Here is a 23,334-nt window from a genome sequence, read left to right as displayed (position 1 = left end):
TGGGGAGGGCCCAGTGAGATCCAGATCAGGTAGTATGCTGTCATCAACATAAGAGTTAAAATTGCTGCTTGGAGATGCCTTGAAGAGGAGACAGAGGAAATAGAAAGCATTTTCTTTCTGCTCTGGAACCTTTGCCTTTTCTTAGATTGGTCAGCTGGATGAAAGGGGTAGGCTATCGTCTAGTCTGGTATTGAGGACAATATTTTGTCCTCTTCATGGCAGGAGCATAGAGGCCCAAGGCCTTCAGAACAGCTAGACTTCTTTAGGGTATGCAAAGCCTCATCCATTTTGGATGAAAACAAGGCACATCCTTCTAAGGGGAGGTCCTCAAATTGTGTGTTGCACTCCACAGGAATTCCAGAGGACTGTGACCAGGTGGAATGGAACATCATTATTGTCATCACCATGACCCTGGCTACAGAGTCTGCCCTATCTAGGGAAGCCTGTTGGGCTGATTGAGAAATAAGGTGGCCCTCAGCAATGAGTTATTTGAACTGCTCACTGAAGATGCTGGAATGATACTGGGCTCCAGTCATGTCTGGTCCAAGCATCCCAATCCATGGCAGAACTCTTTACCAAGCCACGGTGATGAGAGTGGGAGCTCTCGACTCTCTGTACTGTGACACTTGAGAGCCTACTTCAGAGTAACCTGAAAAAGGTGATGTGATACTGGAGGAGTCCTCTGTAACTGATATCTATAGGGGCAGGAACAGAGCTGGAGAGAGCACAGATGGCTTTCTAGTAGCTGGTGATGTGTGGCATGGAAGATTTGGAACTGAACCAGAGGAGGTGGGAGGAGGTGGTACTGAGCCCAAAGCCGGTGACCCCAGAGAGAAACATCCTGGTGCCAAAGATCTCTGTAGCTGCACAGGTCTTCAGCCTGAAGCAATAGCAGTACTGACAGGCATAACAAGTCCCTGGTCGCAGCATAAGCCTCTGGCTTAGTTGGTATGGAACAGGTTGCTGACCTACAGGGATCACATAGATGACTGCTTAGTTGCCACCAAAGTAGCTGGTCTCAACAGTCTCTGAGAGGGAGCAGCGTTGACAGCTCTGGTCACTGTAAATAAGCCAGTACAGGGGAGCAGTGAGCTGAAGCGCACATGCTACCATTGGTACTGGCATACCCTTCTGTGGAACAATCCCTCACTCTGGACTTCAAACAGACAGATTCCAACAGCTGGTTATGCTTGTGCAGCTAAGTCTGGGGCCTCATAGAAGACAGTCATGGAGATGGGGATCTCCTGCAGCCTCTTTCTGCAGGCAGAACTGGAAGAGCACTTCAGGAAGGAGTCCTGAAAGAGTTTCCCTTGGACGACTCAGGGTGCTCTGGAGCCAGTCTAAGTTATATTGGAAGCGCTCATCCCTCAGGTTCTTCATTCTGCTCTTGAAGCTGTGACAAATGGAGCACCTGTCTCTAACATCACTCTCACCCCAGCACTTAAACAGCAGGAATGAGGGTCACTAACAGGCATAGACTTTTTGTAGTCCGCATAAGGTTTGAAACCTGGGGACCTTGGCATAGGGCACCTGGTACAGGGTGGGATCTGAACATCTGATGGAGTGGAAAATCAGACTCAAAACTAAATTTCAAAATGAAAAGGAGGAAATAAGAGGAAAAAACCTAAAATTCAAGAACCAAGAGGTTTTCTTTGTTCATAAAAAACACAAACACTTCAACCACCGATGACTTTGCCTGTGTGGCCAGAAAATAAAAAATTCTGCCCGTGTAAACTTGAAAAAAGTCAGAACTTGATTAGATAAACTTTACTTCCAGGTATAATGTTAGTGCTATTGAGCTGTCTCAGGGGCATTGCTAATGAACTATATAATGTTACGCTTGGGTAAGTATCTGAAAGTCTTAACCCAAATCTTCTGAGACTAAGTGATCCCTGTGAGAAGTCTTCTCACAACAAACCTCAGCTCACTCGCCTCACATCCCACACTGCCAAAGAGGGCTTCAGTGGAAGAATCCTTCCCATATGGAATTAAATTCAATTGTTCCTTTCTGTACTGAGAAGCAGAGCTCAAAATCAGATCACTAGTGAGATTGGGAGTGACGGCTACAGTGAAGCAAATTTTTCTTAGAGTATTAGAACTACAATGTGCCCAACAGGGGCAGCCCTAGACTAGCTGCCAGCAACTGGCGCCCTAGGTGAACCATGCAATCAGCGCCCCCACCCCAAACCCCAGGGGCAGATCTAGGCTGAGGTTTTTGGTAAACTGGGAAATATTTTGCCCCTTTTTTTCCTTTTAATGTTTTTTAAGCGTGTTTTTTTTTTTTAAACAGAGGCTTAATTTTTCAGTTTGTCCATCCGTCTGTCCAACCAATGTTTCTGAGATCAGATAAAATAGAGACATGAAATTTTCAGAATAGATTTGTACACAACAGCTAGATGATATTTCAGGCTAATTTCAAATAAAAATGCATTAAAAATGTTAATTATAATTTTTATTATTACAAATCCAAAAGCATCCATTACACTATCCTGCTTCAGCTGCCATTACCACCACATCCAATATAGAAAGAAATAAGAAAACTCTTAAATGAACTTTAACCTGTGTTTACAAAACACTCTGAATAAAAAATACTCTGTGCTCTTAAAACATGACTTTTCTTGCTTTAAGTTTAAAAAATTCAGTCACTAGTTCTTTTAGATCCAGTTTTCCAACTATTTCATGCTCTATTGACATAGCGGCAAGTCCAACAAGTCTCTTGCATCGCTGTTGAATGCAAATATATTTTTATCAATTTTAACTTTGAGAAGCTACGTTCACCACTAGCTATAGAAACTGGCAAAGTGAAAAGAATGCGTAGAGCTATAAAAATGTTTGGAAAACTGTCTGAGTTTATTTTCACAAACAAACTTCAGTACTTCTTCAGGAGTGGAATGTTTCTTAAGTTGTCTTGAAAAAGCCTGAAGCTCACTACACAAATCTGTAGCATCAATGCCTTTTGAATTTTCATGAGTCAATGCCGACTCCAGTTTTATATAAAATTCTCTCATCTGTTTTGCTGTTTTCTTTTGCAAGCTGTGGATCTCATATAGAAAGCCAAATACTGACTCTAGTTGCTGCATCTGTTGAAATCTTTCATCAACTGAGTGAATAGCAGTGTCAAGGACTGCAAAGTAGAAATTAACTTTGAACCTTTGTTTTGGGTTCTGAATGGGTGTGTCTCATCCTTCATAAGAAAACTGCTGTTTCTTTTGCCAAATGCGAACTGGCTCTGGTTCAAATTCTGTCGAAAAGTCTGTTTCTTCAGCAAGCTTGAAATAATCTACCAGAGTTCTTTCGAACCCTTCATCACTTCTGAATTCCTCCAGAATATTTTTAGTTTGCTGCAGTTTTTGAATAGCAGAATGTACATTCAAGTTCTTTTCCTGAAGCTGCTTACTAGTGAGGTTAATCTTGAAAAGGATATTATACCACAAAATGAGTGAAGTCACAAATTTGAACTTGGAAAGGCCATTTGCAAGAGCTTCTGCATCTGAAGTCCCGTATTGCCAGATGATCCAGTAAAGGTAGTATCATCAGAAATTTCAGTTAGGGCATCATAAATGTTTCCAAGTTCATAGCGAAGAGGCTTCAAAGCATCAATGTGACTCTCCCATCTTGTCTGACTAAGTGGTTTCACAGTTAGAGAATTCACATGGCGAGTCAAAATCTCCCAACAGCATGTTGAGCTTGAGAAAAACATATAAACACATTGCACCAGGTCAAAGAAACTGCTTCCCTCCAAACATCTGGCAGCATCACTGAAAATCAAATTCAGAGAATGTGCACTGCAAGGAACAAAAAGGCCCTAGGATGGATTTCCATCATTCTCCTTTGCACACTATTGTCTTTACTCTTCATATTACTCCCATTATCATAGCCTTGGCCACATGAGCTTTCAACAGATAATGACATTGTTTCAAGCTCTTGTAGAATAGTTTCAGTCATAAATGCTCCAGTCGTGTCCTTCAATGGTATGAAACCCCCCAAAATGTCCCTTTATAAACACTTCAACATTATCTTCATCTGCAGACTTTTCCATATCCACAAAACGAATGATCATCGCCATTTGTTCAACTTGACTCACATCTGGTGTACAGTCCAGTATTATTGAAAAGTATTTTGCAGAATGGGCAGATTCTACAATTCTCTTTTTAACGGTATTTGCTAGGATTTGAATCAGTTCATTCTGCATATTTTTTCCTAAGTAATGAACCTGTGTTTCATGATCAGTTATTTTAAGTAGATGCTCCTTCATGACTAGATCAAACAAAGCTAGGTATTCAACAAATTTTAAAAAGTTTCCATTACCTGGAGTGTATAATTTTTCGTTTCTACCATGGCCGCGGAATGCTAAATTTTGCCCATCGAGAACTCTCACTAAAGCAATCAGATGCTCTAATATTTATTGCCAATATTCTTTTTCCTTGGTCACACGTACATTTTCTTCATCGATAGTTTTTCCTTTTTTCAATTCTAATTCAAGTTTTCCAATTTTGACAACAGTCCAAATGTTCTGTACTTCTTTCATGTGAAGAGAGAATTGAAGATATGCTTTTCCAGTTCTTCGAACCATTTTCAGTAAGTGATGTACCAATTGCTTGATTTTCTAAACAACTTGCAGCAAAAGCAAAACACAGAGTCCTTCGACACTGAATTTGTAATCAGTTTCAATGAATTTCTTCCCCATTAATGAGTTTCCTCTTGTAATGCTGAGCAGAGAATTTTCTTTTATTTCCATCCTTAGGGAAGGGAAATTCATGAACTTGTTCGGGTCCATGTTCCACGAGAATTTGCCACACACTGTCATCACATCTGAGCCATGAAGCTGGGTCCCCATACTGTAACTTGTTTGTAACTTCCTCATCCTTTCTTCCTTCTACTTCATTTACTTCAATTTCTGCATGGGTCTCTGAAGGTGAATACATTTTCTCCACTTCCATATCAGTCTGATGCTGTGAGCTGCCTTCATCTAGAAGTAACTTTCCATCATCTTGAGTTTCCAAGTTGCTTTTTTGTGGATGTGAGCTACCCTCATCTCGAAGTAATATACCTTCATCTTGATGTTCCAAACTGCTTCCATGCGAGTGTGAGCTAACCTCCTCTCCAAGTAAAATTCCTTCATCTGGATGCTGTGAACTGCTCCCATCTTTATTTGGATTAAAGCAAAGATATTACAGGAAGGATCCCTGCTGTTTTGCTTGGTCCTTTTCCTTCTCAGCCTTTCACTGACGATACTCAGCTCCTGAGGGTTTTCTTTTTCCTCTTTGTGCCATGGGGCATTTGAATATTGTTATGTACTGTGCTCCCGACTGCAAGCATTATAGCGTTAAGGATAGTTGGTGATTTAAACCACATTGCAGCCATCCCAACATGTCTTTTCACTTCTTAAAGGTTCAATGATTAGTAACATACACTAACGTACTTATTAAAACAGTTACTTACAGCTTTTACACGGAAACAAAATGACTTTTTTTGACGTTATAACCTGACACTGGTTGTTTGGAAAGTAATCCCCTTCCTCACGGTTACCCGCTTGGAGTGTGATGTCATCGCTTTTGTAGTCTGTTAAGCGTTAATGCTGTAACTTTTCTTTTATGGACCTTATTTATTACATTTGAATCAGTTATAACAAAGAAAGTTCATAATTATATAGTCTGATAATAACGCTACGGTTTAATAACGCTTAAAGATACTCACATTTTGGATTTATAATGCTGAAAGACGTTATTCTTTATTCTTTGGCACCAAGAAACAATTTTCCACAGTACTCGTTCAATTCTTAACCATCTACCTGCGACGTGTGTTAAAATGACCGTTTGACATCTATCAACTCATGATATCTCCGCTCTACATGAATTTCCAGCTATGCGACCTTGATGTATATTCGAGTTAGGTGTCACTAGCATTGCAGCTCTTGTTGCTGGTGGATGTTTCTCATTGTGGCTGAGTTATTGCTCATCAAAACTGTGAAGTGGGTCATCTTGACCCTACGTCGCAAACTGAAAAAAAAAATCACTAAAATACTATTTATATTTGCAGTAAATAAAAGATGACATATTAATAAATTCTCAGAAATATAGAGAAATGAATTACAATTCATATTCCCTCCGTACATGCACAGGAATTGAAATAACATCTTAGTTATTTTATTTGTATTTTTCTCCATCTTTTTCTTTTTTTTTTTTTCTTTTTCCCCCTCAAAATTGGTGCCCCATTTAACTTGGCACCCTAGGCGACCGCCTAGTTGACCTACATGGATGGGCCTCCCCTGACGCCCAACCCTGGCAGATCCAGGAAGCTCAGTACAAATGTTCTTATGGAGGGGTGTGCATGTGATCACTTAGAATTGTGGGTCAGGCTTTATGCCAATTATTAGTGTCAAATATTAAACAGTGTGATTTAAGTGATGCCTAAAGAATGAAACTTCCTCTCAAAGCTCAGAAAAATAGGATACATCTGTATTTATAAATTTGTGTTATTTATGAAATTGTATCTCTGCTTTCAGATTAGCTTTTCCCCACATAAGTAAGAGCCTACAATGCTCTTGGAGTGGTATGGCAGAGTGACTTTTGAGGGACTGTTTTAAATCCACATGAACTGAGGCACTGAATTCATTGGCTGGGAAAGTCTTACCTCTTATAGATGTATCAAAGTCACAGAAGGGCGGGAAGGGACCTTGAGAGATTATCATGTCCAGCCCCCTATGCTGAGGCAGGACCAAGTAAACCTCAACCATCCCTGACAGGTGTTTGTCTAACCTGTTCTTAAAAACTTCCAATGACAGGGATTCCACAACCTCCCTTGGAAGCCTATTCCAGAGTTTAACTACCCTTATAGTTAGAAAGCTTTTCCTAATATCTAACCTAAATCTACCTTGCTGCAGATTACACATTACTTCTTGTCCACTGGAGACGGGACATGGAGAACAACTGATCACAGTCCTCTTTATAACAGCTCTTAACATAGTTGAAGACTTGTAAGTTTCCCTTCCATCTTCTTTTTTCAAGACTAAACATGCCCAGTTTTTTTAACCTTTCTTCATAACTCAGGTTTTCTAGACCTTTTATCATTTTGTTGGTCTCCTCTGCACTCTCCCCAATTTGTCCACATCTTTCCTCAAGACTGGCATCTGTAATTGGACACAGTACTACAGCTGAGGCCTCACCAATGCCAACTAAAGCCAGACAATGACCTCCCATGTCTTACATACTACACTCCTCGTACTACACTAGAGTGATATTAGCTTTTTGCAACTGCATCACATTGTTGTTGTATTCAATTTGTGACCCACTATAGCCCCCAGATCTTTTTCAGCAGTACTAGCACTTAGCCAGTTACTTCCATTTTGTAGTTGTGCTTTTGATTTTCCTTCCTAAGTGCAGTACTTTGCACTTGTCTTTATTGAATTTTATCATGGTGATTTCAGACCAATGCTCCAATTTGTCAAGGTAATTTTGAACTCTAATCGTATTCTCCAAAGTGCATGGAACCCCTTCCTGCTTGGTGTTAGCTGCAAATTTTATAAGCATGCTCTCCATTCCACTACCCAAGTTAATAATAAAAATATTGAATATTACGGGATCCAAAACTGACCTTAGAAACAGTTTTTCAACAAGTGGAGGACCCCCACTTTATAGTATCTTCATCTAGACCACATTTCCCTAGTTTGTTTATGATTATCATGGTTTCTGAAAAGCCCACGGGTATATTTTGTACTACTGCCTTTCTTCTGCTCTGCAGTAAAAGCAACTAAAATAGTTGGAAAAACTAGAAGCAACATCCCACCACTATGTAACGTGAACTTTGATTTTATATGCATCCTTTAGTTCAGAGCAGCATTTTGAAATTCAGATAATTGAAGTATTTATATTTTTCCATGTCTCACCTGATTTTACAATGTTTAGAATACTCAAAGGCCTGGCAATTAGCAGAGCACAAATGGGATAAATGGGGAAACAAATGCCTAAAGAGTTCCCTTACACTTCCCCTCTTCCACCATCAGTTGGGTTGAGAGATGATTTAGGCTTCACATAAGGAGAAAACAAATCATAAAATGCTTGACTTTTTTTCTGATTGCACTGATACGCTAAATTTATGAGGAGTGAGGATGCAGATTAGGAGAGTTTATAAAACCAAAAATTGTGAAGATGTTGGATTGTATTAACTGTAGTAAACTTTAGGATGTATTGTTCAGAACTGGTTCCATTGTGCATCAGTGATTAATATTTGATTGCTCTTACTGGGGAATTTTGGACATCACTTGACCAGCCTTGCCTCTAATTCTTTGTCAGTAAATAAAAAAGTAAGCAAAAGAGAAGATGACAAGCGGAATATGCTGTTACATATCAAAGCCAAAATAATTTAAAAAAAGACAAAAGTAGTAATTCCAAAATATTTATAATGTTTTATTAATAGCATCCAAAGCCACCTTACATGAACAAAAGCAGTAGAGCTTTTTCATTGTTTTCCTACCAGTGCATTTCCAAGTCCAGGTGAAAAGCTAGAAACCAGTAAAGCAGTGACATAGGCTGTAGGTTACAATGATGCACACCTTGTAAGTAGATCCAAATTGAGTATAGTAGTAGTTCAAAAAAAGCTGTAACCATGAGGAACTTTGGCCATTTCCACTTCTACAGTGTACTTCATTTCACAAAGTGTTGTAACAAAAATAACTTCTGTAGGACTGTAAAGATACCTTAATCCAACGTTTTGCATCTCTTTATTGGATATTCCGTGTTGGATTTACAATTTATGACTATACTGTGTGTAGGCTATTACAATACTACAGTGCGTGTGTGTATTACAGAAACAGTCATGAAATGTATAGACCTGCTTATATATTTTACAAAATGAACCAAAAAAATACAATAAAACTGCATCCCAAGTGGATAATGTAAACGATTAAATTATAAAGCCTTTTCTTCAAAGTTCAAAATACTTAAATGAAAAAGGTATATAAAATGTAATAAAACATAAATTACATTTAAAGATCTGTACATGATTCATCTTGCAAGAAGCACAAAAACAGCATTCTGTACAATACTGCTTATTTTGGTCTTCTAAAATTCAAAAATCCATTTTAACTAAAAAGGCAGGAAACTAACAAGGTTTTACATGCAATCTAGCACTATCCTCACTCAAATCAGGTGAGTTCATAACCCTGCAAAAAGTTTTAAAATGTAGAAATATGTATCTTAAGCCCTTTTCTGTACTTGACAACCAACATGCAACAGAAGTTGGATTGTTAAGTTAGTGCACGGCCTCCAATGTGTCTGCTTTTGGTTAACAATGTATTAAGGCTACTTGCTGCTAAAAATATGCAGCAGTGAAGGAACTCATTCACAGAGGAAATCAACTGATCTCACTGGAAGTTTCTGCCATAGTCCCTGGGAGTAATGTAAGAAAGACATTCTCTCTTTTCTCACGTTATGTCCCGTTTCCCTAATTTTCTGCCTATTGTAATACAAACATGGAACGATATTCTTAACTTGTTTTTTTCAGATTTAAAAAACAAACATACAATCTCTTGTCCATTATATCAAAGAGATAAATACTATATGCTAAGCTGTCCATCACATCCAGGGCACTTCTTCACACTCAGAGCAATCCTGCGTGCTACTGTAGTTTGATTCCTTTTTCTGTTATTGACTTAAGAATAATTCACTAAAATTACAATCACAGATCATGATATACATGATGTGCAATGCTACTCCGCAATATGTTGCACAGCAACAGTACATTATAGTAAAGCAGCCTCTCTCAAGAACGGTAGTCAAAAAAATTAGAAACAGCAATTCTATACCATCATGTTTGTTGCCATCAGATTTTTGCAATGATCAATAAACTTGGTATATCATTACTGCTGAATTTTATTTGATTTTATTTTTAAGTTTGGTCAGTTGTGGCTAAAAAGTCAGATCAAAACGACTGATCTTAAGTCAAAGGGACTACAGTCTTCAGCTGCACTGAAGTGATGTGAAACTTTCTCTTAGTAGTGAGTCCAATTTCATTAGGCTTCGGATTGAATCTCCGCTTCATCCATCTGGAGAGTGTCATTATCCCCTAGTAATTCTGTTTCTGGTACAGAACCCTCCTCCTCCTCCTCTTCCTGGACAGGTTTTTGGGCTATATCTTCTGCTCCATTATGTGTATCATCTGTACCCTCTGAGAGCAGAGCAGCCCTGTCGGCCACAGACGCATTGGAGGGTGCTGTTGTTACATAGCCAGTGCTGGTAGAACCACTCCCACTGTGATGGGAGCCTGGTTTTGGAATCATCTGTGGAGGCATTTGCTGTGGAGCCATTTGCATTGGGATTTGGACAGGGTAAAAATTTGGCAAGTAGGCGCCATACGCTGGCATCGGTTGATAACCATTGACAGGAATGTAGAGCTGAGGAGGTGGGACCATTGGTCTGATCTGCCCTTTCATTTGTATGAACTGTGGTTGAGGGAAAGCTTGAGTTTTCTGCTTTGGTCCAACGTACCTAGCATTGCTGATATTACTAACAGGGCTTGTGCTGAGAGAACTTGTTTGTGTGGTGTTGCTGGCCCCAGAGGTTTGTGCTGAGCTGTTGTAATTAGAAATGTTTCCCCATGTTCTTAGTCTATTGTGAATATCTTTAAATCTTGGTCTTCTGTTGGGGAATTCATTCCAACATTCCAACATCAAAGTGTATATCCATGTGGGGCAGTCGTCTGGACATGGCAAAACCTGTCGATTCCTTATCATTTCAATGACATCCTGGTTAGAATAACCACAGTAAGGCTGCAGGCCATAGCTGAAAATTTCCCACAGCACAACTCCATAGGACCAAATATCTGAATCAACAGAAAATTTGCCGTACATGATAGCCTCAGGGGACATCCATCGGATAGGAAGAAGGGAATTTCCCATGAGTTTAAAGTAATCAGCAGAGTAAACTTCCCTGAAAAGGCCTAAATCAGATATTTTCACATTAAGCTTATCAAATACCAATATATTTCTGGTGGCTAAGTCCTTGTGAACGATATGATGACTTGAGAGGTATTCCATTCCCGCAGCTACCTGAGTCACAATGTGAAAAAAATCTGCTGGTTCCAGAGCTGATTTTACTGTCTTGTCATCATCAGTGCTGCCAACATCAGAATGGGGAGATCTCATAACTAAAAACTCATGGAGATCACTGTGGGAACAATAACTAAAAATCATGCTGATGGGCTGTTCTTTTGTCACTATTCCCAGCAAGCAGACAATATTTGGGTGCTGTAAACGTGATCTCATCATTGCTTCATGTTTGAATTCTTCCCGAAGAGCCAATTCTGCTTTGTCTTTGAGTGTTTTGATGGCAATAGCTTGTGTCTGTTCACCGGGCGTTGTACCAAACAGATGCCCCTTGTAGACTTTTCCAAACCTCTCTTCCCCTAGCTCTTCCATAAACCTCACAGTAGACAGATTGATCTCTTTAAGTTTAGTCTGGAAAAAAAAATCAAGGTCATTCATAGTATTTTATAACACTACAATTCTCTATTAAAGACAAAACTAATGGTTACATGCTACCACAGGATAACGGTTTTGTCAAAGTTTATTTTCCGTTTATATCATTGTTGTATGTTCAACTAGATCTTAATTTTACTCATAACCCTGAAATGGATGATACTATTATCAGAAGTCCAAATTTAATTGTGTTGGAAGGTGAGCATGATTATTTCAATTGATAAATATAAAAGAGCACCATATTTCTGCAAGTTGAAAAGATTATCAATTCTGGGTAAAATTGGCAGCTTTAGAAACAAGGGAGTACTTGTTTAACCAAAGGCAATCAGACCCGGTGTATACTCCCCATACAGCTCTGCCATTAAACCTCATTCCTTAATGGATTCACAAAATTAATACACAGTTTGGTTCAACTGGCAATGTCCATTCTTTCAGCTGACAGTTTCCTGAACAGGTGTTGCCAACTGTACCAAATTGTGTATTGTCTTTTTGAACTAACATTTAGTAAATACTAGGCTAAAAAAAAAATCTACTTTAGATCTGAACTGAATTCTAACATGGAGACCTTTTAATTAGCCAGAAAATCATTCATATTCTGGAAGTTAAAAAATAGATGTTTATCAAAAATTTAAAAAGTCATTTTGATTGTACTGTCTTCTGAGGTACCCAGGCTTAGAAGAATATTGTACATAGACTCTTCCATATCCTCCTCCCCCGGTCCAATGAGGACTTCAGCATATTGGAAACCAAAGTAGAGTAATTTGGAAGGAAAATTGTTGCATGTACTGCTGAAAACAAGCAAAACTACAAGCCATTACTGGGGCAAAATTAAGAATGAATCATAGATATCAAGATTTCTAGTCACTGAAGTAAGAAGACAAAGCAAAGAATGACTAGGAGTGGCAGTTACACACACAGATACAAACTACACAGAAATATTTTTGTATTGAAAGCTGTATTGACTGTGGATTTGGGTGCTCAATTTTGGGAGATACCACAAAGGGCCTGATTTTCATAAGTTGGGTGCTTTGTAAACACTCTGAAAATCAGGCCTTTTACAGATGCCTCAATTTGGCCAAAATGTGAGGCATTCAAAACCACGACATTTTTCACAATCTTGGCCTTTAAAAAGTCTGCAGAAAATACCTGTTTGTGCTGATTAATAAGTGGCATTTCCATGTCCTGGCTAGGAGATGCCATCAACTGGCGACGTTGGGGTGTAGCAGCAGATGCCTTTTGTTTGTTCCTACACACGCAGACCAAGAAGAAAAGGCAGGCAATAACCAAAGGGATGGCTATGCTAGGAACCAGAATGTAGAGGATCCCCATTTTGCTGTTGTCACGTGGACCTGTTGGGATTTAAATATTTATTGTTTTCAGGTGATGATGTTTTTTTAAAGTATTCAAAAGCAAAGTAACTTTAAAAAAAACTCGTGTGAATATTGAGACTAATCTTTAAACAAAAGAAGCAAATCACATGATTTTAAAACAGAAGTTACATTCTAAGTACAGGCTTTTAATTCCATCAGCCACAAACTAATTTTCCGTCAAATATTCCTGAGAATAAATGTTGAATGGACATGGCAACTAGTGGGTTCAAGGATACGCAACGAAAGCATTGGATCCATTTAATTTATAGTTTATTTTACATCTGAAACACTATTATTGAACTTTCCCAGTACAGAAACTGCAGAATACAGACTGTTGTGAAATTGCATTAACTTGCTTACTGGATGAAGTACAGTGATTAGTCTTCATCATTATACATGTAGGTATGCACGCACGGGTGATCTCAATGTGATAAACTGCAGAGCCATTTGACAAACAGTCCTTATCATCCAACTTTAACCCTTTCATCAGCACTTTGCCCACTACTTTAACTCTGCCAACACTACTGTGTTGGCCCACAAAATGTGAAATCTCTCCCCACCTCCAAATTATTTAGATACCATTGAACTTTTTGGTATCAAGGTAGTCTTATTTCTCAGGCAGACACGGATAAAAAATAGTGTCAATATATTTAAAAAAGGCTCTCTAAAGCATTTCTAAAATATTTTTCTGTAAAATGTGTGGCATATACAGAGTACAGGACAGCATGCTATGATACAAAAGGTTTTATTGGCACTCATATGGGATGCCTTATGAAATTTGTGACTATGCCATTTGTGAGTGCTTCCCTCCCAAACTCATATGAATAAAGTCTTCATAACACATCATCATGTAATATAGATTTTTTCTTTTTAAGTCAAATCAAGTAATGAAGTGAGGTAAACCAGAAATTTTACATTTTACAGTTTTAATTTTAAGTACTGCCTGTCTCTAATGAAGCAACGTTTGTGAGGCTTATACTTCACACTTATCGCAGCAGGGATCGTGCCTTTTTCCTTGTTCTGCACAGTACTGAGTTCACCTTTGGCACTCAAACTACCAGTAATGGCTCTAGAATGAATTCTATGCTAATGCATTGAAGCTAAAGGGACTGTACTAAAGTGTCACTATAGGGCAGGACTCCGTTGGGTTAACTAGGATGGCTTCTTGTTAATACTAATGCAATACTGATTCATGAGCATTTTCACTACTAGGTATTTAGTCTACAAGATTTATTTTAAAATCATGATCTGCATGGTGCCTTTGATTCTATGCTTTTGATTTTGTTTCCTATAACCAAGTATAATGCTTTATCTCCCTCTACAGGATGTGTGAATTATCATCTCCTTTTTCCAATGCCAAAGTTGGGTAAAGCCGACTTTTGTTGGTTTCTTGGCTTAGTATATAGATTGCCATCCACCTCAAGGCCAGACTGAGAATTGATGTTCTCCAAACTAAGATGCCTTAGATAGAAACAGTAAGATAATGCTGAATAGCGTTACATAAAACCAAATTATTTCTTAGCCTATATTCAGAGCAACACCAACTATATTAACCAAATCAGAAACTAAACTGTATATGGAAATACGATATATTAAATGTATGTAATATCGTTAATTATTGTCTCTGTTTTTTGCTCCAGAAATACAATAAATAGGCAGTACAGAGTTCCAGGCAACAAACTTTGGTCTGAAAACAACATTACAAATGTGTAACAAGAAACAATGGTGCCACACTACAACCAATGAAAACATTAGAATTGTAAATTTCTCAATGAGTGATACTCTAACAATTAGCAATATTTAAAACCATAAAAGCTTTAGGACAGTAGTAAAGGGGAAATAAAAGAGAATACATACTACAAGACGGTACTTCACACAGTTCCATGCGTACGTTTTTATTCTGTGTAAAACACCAGGGACCATCCATCTGACTTCCAGGATTTCGGCAATATGCATGTCCACCTCCTAGCTCTGGAAACTGTGTGCTTGTCAGATCATGGTTATGAGGATGCTGGGAATTCCAATGCTGACAATTGTGGCCTGATTTGGTGACACTAATGGTCCCTCTATAATCAGCTCCAGAGCCATTGTAACACTGGTGATCTGTAACAAGGGATTTCACATAAAATTAAAATAAATGAAGAGAACACTTTATTACTGCTGTTCTCACATGTAGAACTTCACCCATTAGAGGGAGTGCCATGAACTCTAAGAAGCATGGGAAATTATGCTTGATATTAGCCCCTGGAGCCAGATTTGATTGGCTGACTCCTTCCCTTGCTTGGTTATTCTCTTTCCCCTGATCCCAGTTGCTTTTGTTTTCTCCATTCCCTCTGGCTGGTATCTTTTCCAACTCCCTGGCTGATTTTTAATCCCTCTTCCCCCACAAACACACCTCTTTGGCTGATTCTGCTTCTCAGCTACCTGGAACTAATCAGCTCCTAAGTACCTCTGCATTGCAACTCAAATGGTTATATTTCATCCTAATTGACCCTGACCAGCTCTACAAAACTGCCCCTGCTGCTCAACTCTGCTGATTGCTAGAAGAGGAGGAGGTACTGAAAGGATGGGAATTCAGAGTAAGCTTAGCAGACTATGAATCTTGCCAGCTATCTACGTATAGTCATGTTAGTCTAATGTAGCTGAGCATGTGGGTATGGCGATCAGTTATAGGGGAATGGAGTAGGTAGAAAAAAATAGCAGTATAACAACAACAATGAATCTAACCCTTGGATGCTAATAAAACACCCACAGATGTATGCATCCAGTATAGCAAGGAGAATTACACTCCCAGCTTGATTTGCAGGATTAATAGTCCATATTAAAAGAACGAAAGTTAATTATCCTAAAATGTATAGTTTCTTAACAGCCATTTCAAGTGAAGTTTTTGTGACCTACTTAAAGATTATTGAAATTCAGACAAAACCTACACATAGACGGATACGGAGTCTCAGCCAAGAGGCCAAGGACTGAACAGGACAGGTGAGTGAACTGCACTCTTACTACACAGGGATCCTACAGAACAGAGTTGTGATACACTGACAGTGGCGTGGGGAAGCTTTCACTTGTTTCTGGTGTACTTCTTGTGTGGATACAGGCCTTTATCTTCCAGAGTTGTCAATTCAGCAGCTTTCATGATCACTCAATTCCTCTAAGCTTCCCATCTAGCTCTATATTTCGCAACAGTGCAGGTTATGATCAGTATTATGCATTATGAAAGGCAATCAGATCTCCTTATGAAAACATTCAGTATGACAATGAGTTTATGTAGCTAGAGTCACTGTAGACCATCTCATTTTATAATCTTGTCAGTGACAAGAGAAATAAAAAAGCTCAAAGCTTGAAACATTAAACCTTACATCTGTTGAGCCGTTCTACAGGGATCCCAATTCTTATGCAGTTGGCAGCCTCCAGAGTGTCAGGCAGTGGCAGGTCCTCACACTTGGGCAGTTGTAGTTGCATCAGGATGAGGGGATTGGACCTAGCAATGTTATATTCCTGCCTACAGAGGTCATTCTCCAGAACTTCACATTCATCCCGACACAGCTCCCTTGGCTTGGGGGTCCGAGAGCGCTCATCACACAGTGGAAACACAAAGTGGCAGAATGATGGAATGGCAAACTGCGAGCACTGATCAGATAAATGGGTAGACGTGCCAATCATGGTAAATGCGGCTGGAAATAAGCAAAAATTACTGGATGAGCACTAGTACATAATAAACTAAACAAAACAAATAAAATAGTTTTTACGTTAACACAGCACCCTGTGTCTTGAAGGATCTCAAAGCCTATCTTCGTGCAGTATCAATGAGGTGGAGTGTGGAAGCTAGGCCGACAAATAATGCACAGAATAGTGGAAAGGAAATATTGGCTAGACTTAATGGGGCAAACCCAAATGCTGTTGTATCTTTAACGTCCATGCAGAGTGCACAGGACCTCAGTTTCGATGGTGTGATTCAAGACACCCTTATAGAGTAAACTGTATGATGCTTAATTTATTTGTCTTAGAAGGACTGAGCCAACCCTATCAGGACTTGAATCTGTAGTGTCAAGGTTTCTAGTTAGGTCAAACCTGAGTTTAGATCACTAAGCCTCATGCTTTCTCCAGACATTTTCATCAATAAGCCAGGCAACCTTTATTTTCAATCCTTGCCAGACAAAAGGAAGGACTCTATTAACATTTGATGATATTTTACAATGAGAAGCCTGATAGCAGGTGCTGAGATAAAAGGCATATTGATAATCCCAAAGCCCCAGTCCTATTAAGACAAGTGTCACAACTCACTAAGGACTTGATCCTCCCCATAGGCACTGAACGCCTACACACGGCCATTTATCTGGGAGTTTTCTTTAACGTTTTAAAGAAGGAGAGATAAATAATGATGTGCATCATGTATCCGAGGGATGAATCAAGCCCTAAATATAGTAATATTCCCACACGAAAAAAATTAACTTTGAGTTAGGGTTGTTAGACCACTTATTCCACCAACGCAAACCATAAAAAGCAAGGAAATAAGGTGTTAAATCATTCAATGGCCCGTCTATGATCCACTCATTAGGTCCTCTCCTCAGCTTCACTACCATCCTTCCACCAATTATGCCAACATATCTCTTCCTGAACAGACAACGTGCTGCTGCTTCAGCTTGAGCCCTGTTTACTGGTTATAAATTCAGGTGCTTTGATTATTAACATAGGCTTTCATCAGTTCTATTGTAAGTAGTTCTGTAAGCGTCTTTGTATTGGAGTAAGTGCAAGTAAGTGAGGTATTGTTTTCAGACGGCAAAACAGCTGTAAGATATGCTTCTCTGTAAAGTTTAGGAGAAAATGTCAATGTGAATGGGTGATCTAATTGTTAGTGACTGTTCGAAATTTGGTACAGACAAGGTGGGAGAAGTAATATCTTTTACTGCACCAACTTCAACAACAGGTATTACCTTAGTCACCTTGTCTCTTTAATATCCTGGGATGAACACAGCTAAAATACTGCAAACAACTACATTTGGTAGTAATTTTTATGTAGGTATTACAGACTTCAGATCTGCATACATGAGTGATAGGTGTATTCTGATGAGGACTTGGTATTGTTGGGTGCTTGAAGAGAACAGGATTGGGGGTGGAGACAGCAGGGGCTGAAGTATGCCTCACAGATGTGCAGGAACATCAGAAACGTGAGGGAGGCATGTTCTTACTGGTGCACCAGAGAGCCAAGGCAGCAGTGCTGTGGAGCAGAGTATCTGCACAGGGACCTTGGCTCTTGAAGGACTTTCTTATCAGCACTGCTGCCTTGGTGCACTGGGGCAACCTTCAAGGCCTAATGCCTTGGCACAGAGACACTGGTGCCCCTCCACTCCTGGCCTACTGCACAAAAAGGCTCTTCCCTCTATCTTAGTGGTTTGCAAACTGTGGGTCGCAGAATGTAAGGCAGTGGGGTCACGGCAGCTCTGGTCAGCACTGCTGACTGGGCCGTTAAAAGTCCCATCAGTGGTGCTGCCCGGCTAAGGCAGGTTAGTTCCTACCTGTCCTGGCTCCGTGCTGCGCCCCGGAAGCGGCCAGCAGCAGGTACAGCTCCTAGGCGGGGGGCCTCAAGACTCCAAGTGCTGCCCCCTCCCCGAGCACTGGCTCTGCACTCCCATTGGCCAGGAACCAGCCAATGGGAGCTGGGGGGAGGAGGGCACGGTGCCTGTGGACGAGAGCCGCACGCCTCCACCTAGGAGCTGGACCTGCTGCTGGCCACTTCCGGGGCGCAGCAGGGCCCACAGTGCCAGGAAGCCTCCCTTAGCATTCCTGCTGCGCCGCTAACCGGGAGCCACCCAAGGTAAGCTCACACCCCAGTCCCCTGCCCCAGCCCTGAGGCCCCCCCAAACCCTGAGCCCCCTCCTGTACCCCAAACCCCTCATTCCTGGCCCCACCCCAGAACCCGCACCCCCAGCCCAGAGCCCTGGCCCCCTCCCGCATTCCAGCCCCCTGCCCGGAGCCCCCTCCCACACCCCAAACCCCTCATCCCCAGCTCCATTGGGTCACGGGCATCAACAATTTTCTTCAACTGGGTCGCCAGGAAAAAAAAGTTTGAAAACCACTGATCTATCCCCTGCACATCCCTGATAAACCCTCATCTCCCCAAAGACCCACTCAACCCTTCATGTTTCTCAATCTGCCTACTCCCCCAAAGTCTCCCTAGAAGCCATCCTCATATCCCCTAGCCTCTAGCTTGCTTCCCTTATTCACCAGGTATACTTATCTAATTCTTCTTTGAACTTAGTTATACTTTTGGCCTTCACAACATCCTCTGGAAACGAGTTCCACGGCTTGACTATGTGTTGTGTGAAGTACTTTCTTACGTTTATTTTCAACCAGCTGCCTATTAATGTCATCGGGCCATCCCCAGTTCTTGTGTTATGTGAAGAGGTAAATAACACTTCCCTATTCACTTTCTGCACACCATTCATAACTTTATAGACTATTACCATATATATTCGATCATAAGCCGACCCCCCCCCCCAAAATGGATATGTAAAAATGGAAAATTTTTATGACCCATTCATAAGATGACCCTATAATTCAGCGGTCAGCAAACTTTGGCTCCTGGGCCATCAGGATAAGCTGCTGGTGGGTTGAGATGGTTTGTTTACCTCAAGCATCCGCAGGCACGGAGGTAAGCCTAATTAAACAAAGTGTCCCGGCGCGCCAGCTGCTTACCCTGATGAGCCAGGACAGAGACTGATGGGGAAATTTTTTGCGGGGGGGAGTAATCCCTGTGGCCACCCCCCACATGACCCCACCCCTAGCCTGGGACCCCCACACTCTCCCCATTTCATCCCTTCCCACCTTATCTGGGGAGGGCCAGGGGAGGATGTCTCTGGCCTGACCGGAGCTGCTCCAGCGGGCCAGACCGGGCGGCGTGGCCGCAGCGTGTTCCAGCGGGCTGGGCCGGGCGGCACGGCCACAGCCTGCTCTGGTGGGCGGGGCCGAGCAGCCTGGCTGCAGCCTACCAGCCCCAGAGCTGCAGCTGCTTCGGAGGCTGGGGGGAGAGCAGCATGGCCAGAAGCGGAGAGACTCTGGCCCCGCCTCTTCCCTTCTGGCTCTGCTGGCTCTCCTTGCACCTTCTGTTGTGGGGAGGAGCTGTGTCCCATCTCTTCCTCTCTATACCCATTCATAAGCCAACTCCCTTCTCTGGTGCTTCCCTTTTTTACTAAAAAAATTCGGCTTATGAATGAGGATATATGGTATATCCCCCCGTTAATTGTCTCTCTTTTCTACAATGAGCAGCCCCAGTCTTTTCAATCTCACCTCAAAAAGAAGCTGGCCCAAACCCCAAATCATTTCTGTTGCCCTTCTCTGTACTTTTTCCAATTCTAATATATCTTTCTGAAATGATGGGCAACCAGAACTGCATGCAGTATTCAAGGTGCGGGCATACCATTGTGACGTTATGATATTTTCGATCTGATTATCTATCCTTTTCCAAATGGTTCCTAACATTGTTAACTTTTTTGGCTGTTGCTGCATATTGAGCGGCTGTTTGCAGAAAATTATCTAAGACGACTCCAAGACCTCTTTCTTGAGTGGTAACAGCTAATTTAAACCCCCATAATTTTGTATGTATAATTGGCATTATGTTTTCCAATGTGCATTACTTTGCATTTATCAACACTGAATTTTTATCAGCCTTTTTTTGCCCAGTCACCCAGTTTAGTGAGACCGCATTGTGACTCTTCACAGTCAGCTTTGGACTTAACTATTTGGAGTAATTTTATATGATCAGCAAATTTTGCCACCTCACTGTTTACCCTCTTTTCCAGATAATTTATGAAAATATGTTGAACAGCACTGGTCCCAGTACAGATCCCTGGTGGGCCACCCCTCTCCATTGTGAAACTGACCGTTTATTCCTACTCTTTGTTACCTATCTTTTAACTATTTAGTGATCCAGGAGAGGTCTTTCCCTCTTATCCCATGACTGCCTACTTTGCTTAAGAGACTTTGGTTAGGGATCTTGTCAAAGGCTTTCTGAAAGTTCAAGTGCACGGTATCGACTGTAACACCCTTGTCCACATACTTGCAGACCCCCACGCCAAAGAATTCGAATAGATTGGTGAGGCATAATTTCCCTTTACAAAAGCTCTTCCCCAACATATTGTGTTTCTATATATGTCTGATAATTCTGTTCTTTACTATAGTTGCACCTCATACAAGTACTGTAGTGTAATGTCTTTGTCATGAAAGTGCAACTTACAAATGTAGATTTCTTTTTGTTATATAACTGCACTCAAACAGTGTAAAACTTCAGAGCCTACAAGTCCACTTGAGAGCCTACAGTCCTACTTCTAGTTCAGCCAATCGCTGAGACAAACAAGTTTGTTTACGTTTACAGGAGATAATGCTGCCCTCTTCTTATTTACAGTGTCACCCGTAAGTGAGAACAGGCATTCGCATGGTACTTTTGTAGCCAGTATTGCAATGTATTTACATGCGAGATATGCCAGACATTCGTATGCCCCTACATGCTTCGGCCACCATTCCAGAGGACGTGCTTCCATGCTGATGACATTTGTTAAAAAAAATAATGCGTTAATTAAATTTGTGACTGAACTCCTTGTGGGAGAGTTGTATGCCCCCTGCTCTGTTTTACCTGCATTCTGCCATATTACAGCATGTTACATGTTACAGCAGTCTTGGATGATGACCCAGCACATCTTGTTCATTTTAAGAACACTTTCACTGTAGATCTGAGAAAACGCAAAGAAGGTACCAATGTGAGATTTCTGAAGAGAGCTACAGCACTCGACCCAAGGTTTAAGAATCTGAAGTGCTTTCCAAAATCTAAGACCGACAAGGTGTGGAGCATGCTTTCAGATGTCTGAAAAGAGCAACGCTCCAATGCGGAAACTACAGAATCCGAACCACCAAAAAAGAAAACCAACCTTCTACTGGTGGAATCTGACTCAAATAATGAAAATGAACATGCATTGGTCTGCACTGCCTTGGATTGTTATCGAGCAGAACCCATCATTAGCATGGATGCATATCCTATGGAATGGTGGCTGAAGCATGAAGGGACATATGAGTCTTTAGCGCATCTGACACAAATATCTTGTGATGCAGGCAATGACAGTACTATGAGAACGCCTGTTCTCACTTTCAGGGACATTGTTAACAAGAAGTGGGCAGCATTATCTCTTGTAAATGTATGCAAACTTGTTTGTCTGAGCAATTGGCTGAACAAGAAGTAGGACTGAGTGGACTAGTAGACTCTAAAATATTACATTTTATTTTTGAATGCAGGTTTTTATCTACATAATTCTACATTTGTAAGTTCAACTTTCATGATAAAGAGATTGCACTAAAGTACTTGAATTGGTGAATTGAATAATACTATTTTGTTTTTTACAATGCACATATATAAATATAAAGTGAGCACTGTACACTTTGTATTCTGTGTTGTAATTGAAAGCCATATATTTAAAAATGTAGAAAACATCCAAAAATATTTAAATAAATGGTATTCTATTATTGTTTAATAGTGCGATTAATCAAGATTAATTTTAATCGCTTGATAGCCCTACTAATTACAGACTTCGGGTATTGTTGCTCTCTGTTCATGCGAGAAGGACCAGGGAAGTGAGCGGGTGAAGGAATAAGCCTCCTAACAAGATTCCCCTAGAGAAAGTACTCAGGGGGAAGAGAAGGAGACAAACTGAAAGCTAGGAGAGCCTGACAAAGGGAGTCCTCTGATTAGAGACACCTTGCCCCTCACCACCTACCCCTTTTGGAGAAGGGGTTGAAGCTGAGATACAGTGTAAAAGTGTGGACAAACTGACATGTATTGGTGGAGGGATTAAAACACCATAAATAAACTACAAGTTGGTGCTTACAAGCACTAAGGTCTCAGGGCAGTCTGAGTTTGCAAAAGAGGCAAAGGTATCGCACGCTGCCCTGTCACAACAATCCTGGGCTTGTCCAGGATTAGCTTGTATCCATGAGAATGGAGAACTTAACAGAGAAGCTGGTGTAGAGATCTGGCAGTCTGGGTGATGGAGGGAACACTGCAATGGTGGCGGAGCCACAAAGAGATATGCAGAAGACCGTCCTGACTTTCCAACCCCACAAGAAAGGAAACAGTCCTGGCCTGCCTGGTAAGCTGAGCAGTGAAAGAGCCTTCAGGAATTTATAAGGGAGCAAGCTCAGGTTCAGCAGCAACTCTTGTAAAGTTTGGTGAGTCCTGCGATGGGAAACCGAGCACAGGACTCTGGAAGATGGGACCTGCAGGTTACCCTGATGTAGTTTTGCTTACTTTAGAAAAAGTGGACATAGGAGCCAGTTGGGACAGAACAATGTGGGCCCTTCAGCAGCCACCCTGTTTAACCAGGGAAGTACAGTTTGCGTATATGGCTCTCAGTAGAGACTTTGCCGTGGTTAAGGGAGCCCCCTGAACCAGGTAGGTGTGTCCACAGAAAAATACTGCCAGAAATTGAGACCCACAAGATGGACTAG

General features: G+C 40.9%; 1 protein-coding gene across 1 annotated transcript in view; it reads right to left on the bottom strand.

The window, feature by feature from the left end:
* Window positions 1-8,472: 8,472 nt before the first annotated feature.
* Window positions 8,473-23,334, bottom strand: part of ROR2 (receptor tyrosine kinase like orphan receptor 2) — a 253,722-nt gene continuing 238,860 nt past the window's right edge. The window contains exons 6-9 of the mRNA XM_074954047.1: window positions 16,203-16,517; window positions 14,701-14,946; window positions 12,620-12,822; window positions 8,473-11,452 (exon numbers count right to left, since the gene is read on the bottom strand). Coding sequence (XP_074810148.1) covers window positions 10,010-11,452; window positions 12,620-12,822; window positions 14,701-14,946; window positions 16,203-16,517 — 2,207 coding nt within the window. The 3' untranslated portion in view covers window positions 8,473-10,009. The remainder of the gene's footprint in view (window positions 11,453-12,619; window positions 12,823-14,700; window positions 14,947-16,202; window positions 16,518-23,334) is intronic.

The sequence above is a fragment of the Natator depressus genome, chromosome 5 (genome assembly GCF_965152275.1).
Source record: "Natator depressus isolate rNatDep1 chromosome 5, rNatDep2.hap1, whole genome shotgun sequence".
Taxonomy (NCBI): domain Eukaryota; kingdom Metazoa; phylum Chordata; order Testudines; family Cheloniidae; genus Natator; species Natator depressus.
This window is presented reverse-complemented; position numbering and strand designations above follow the sequence as displayed.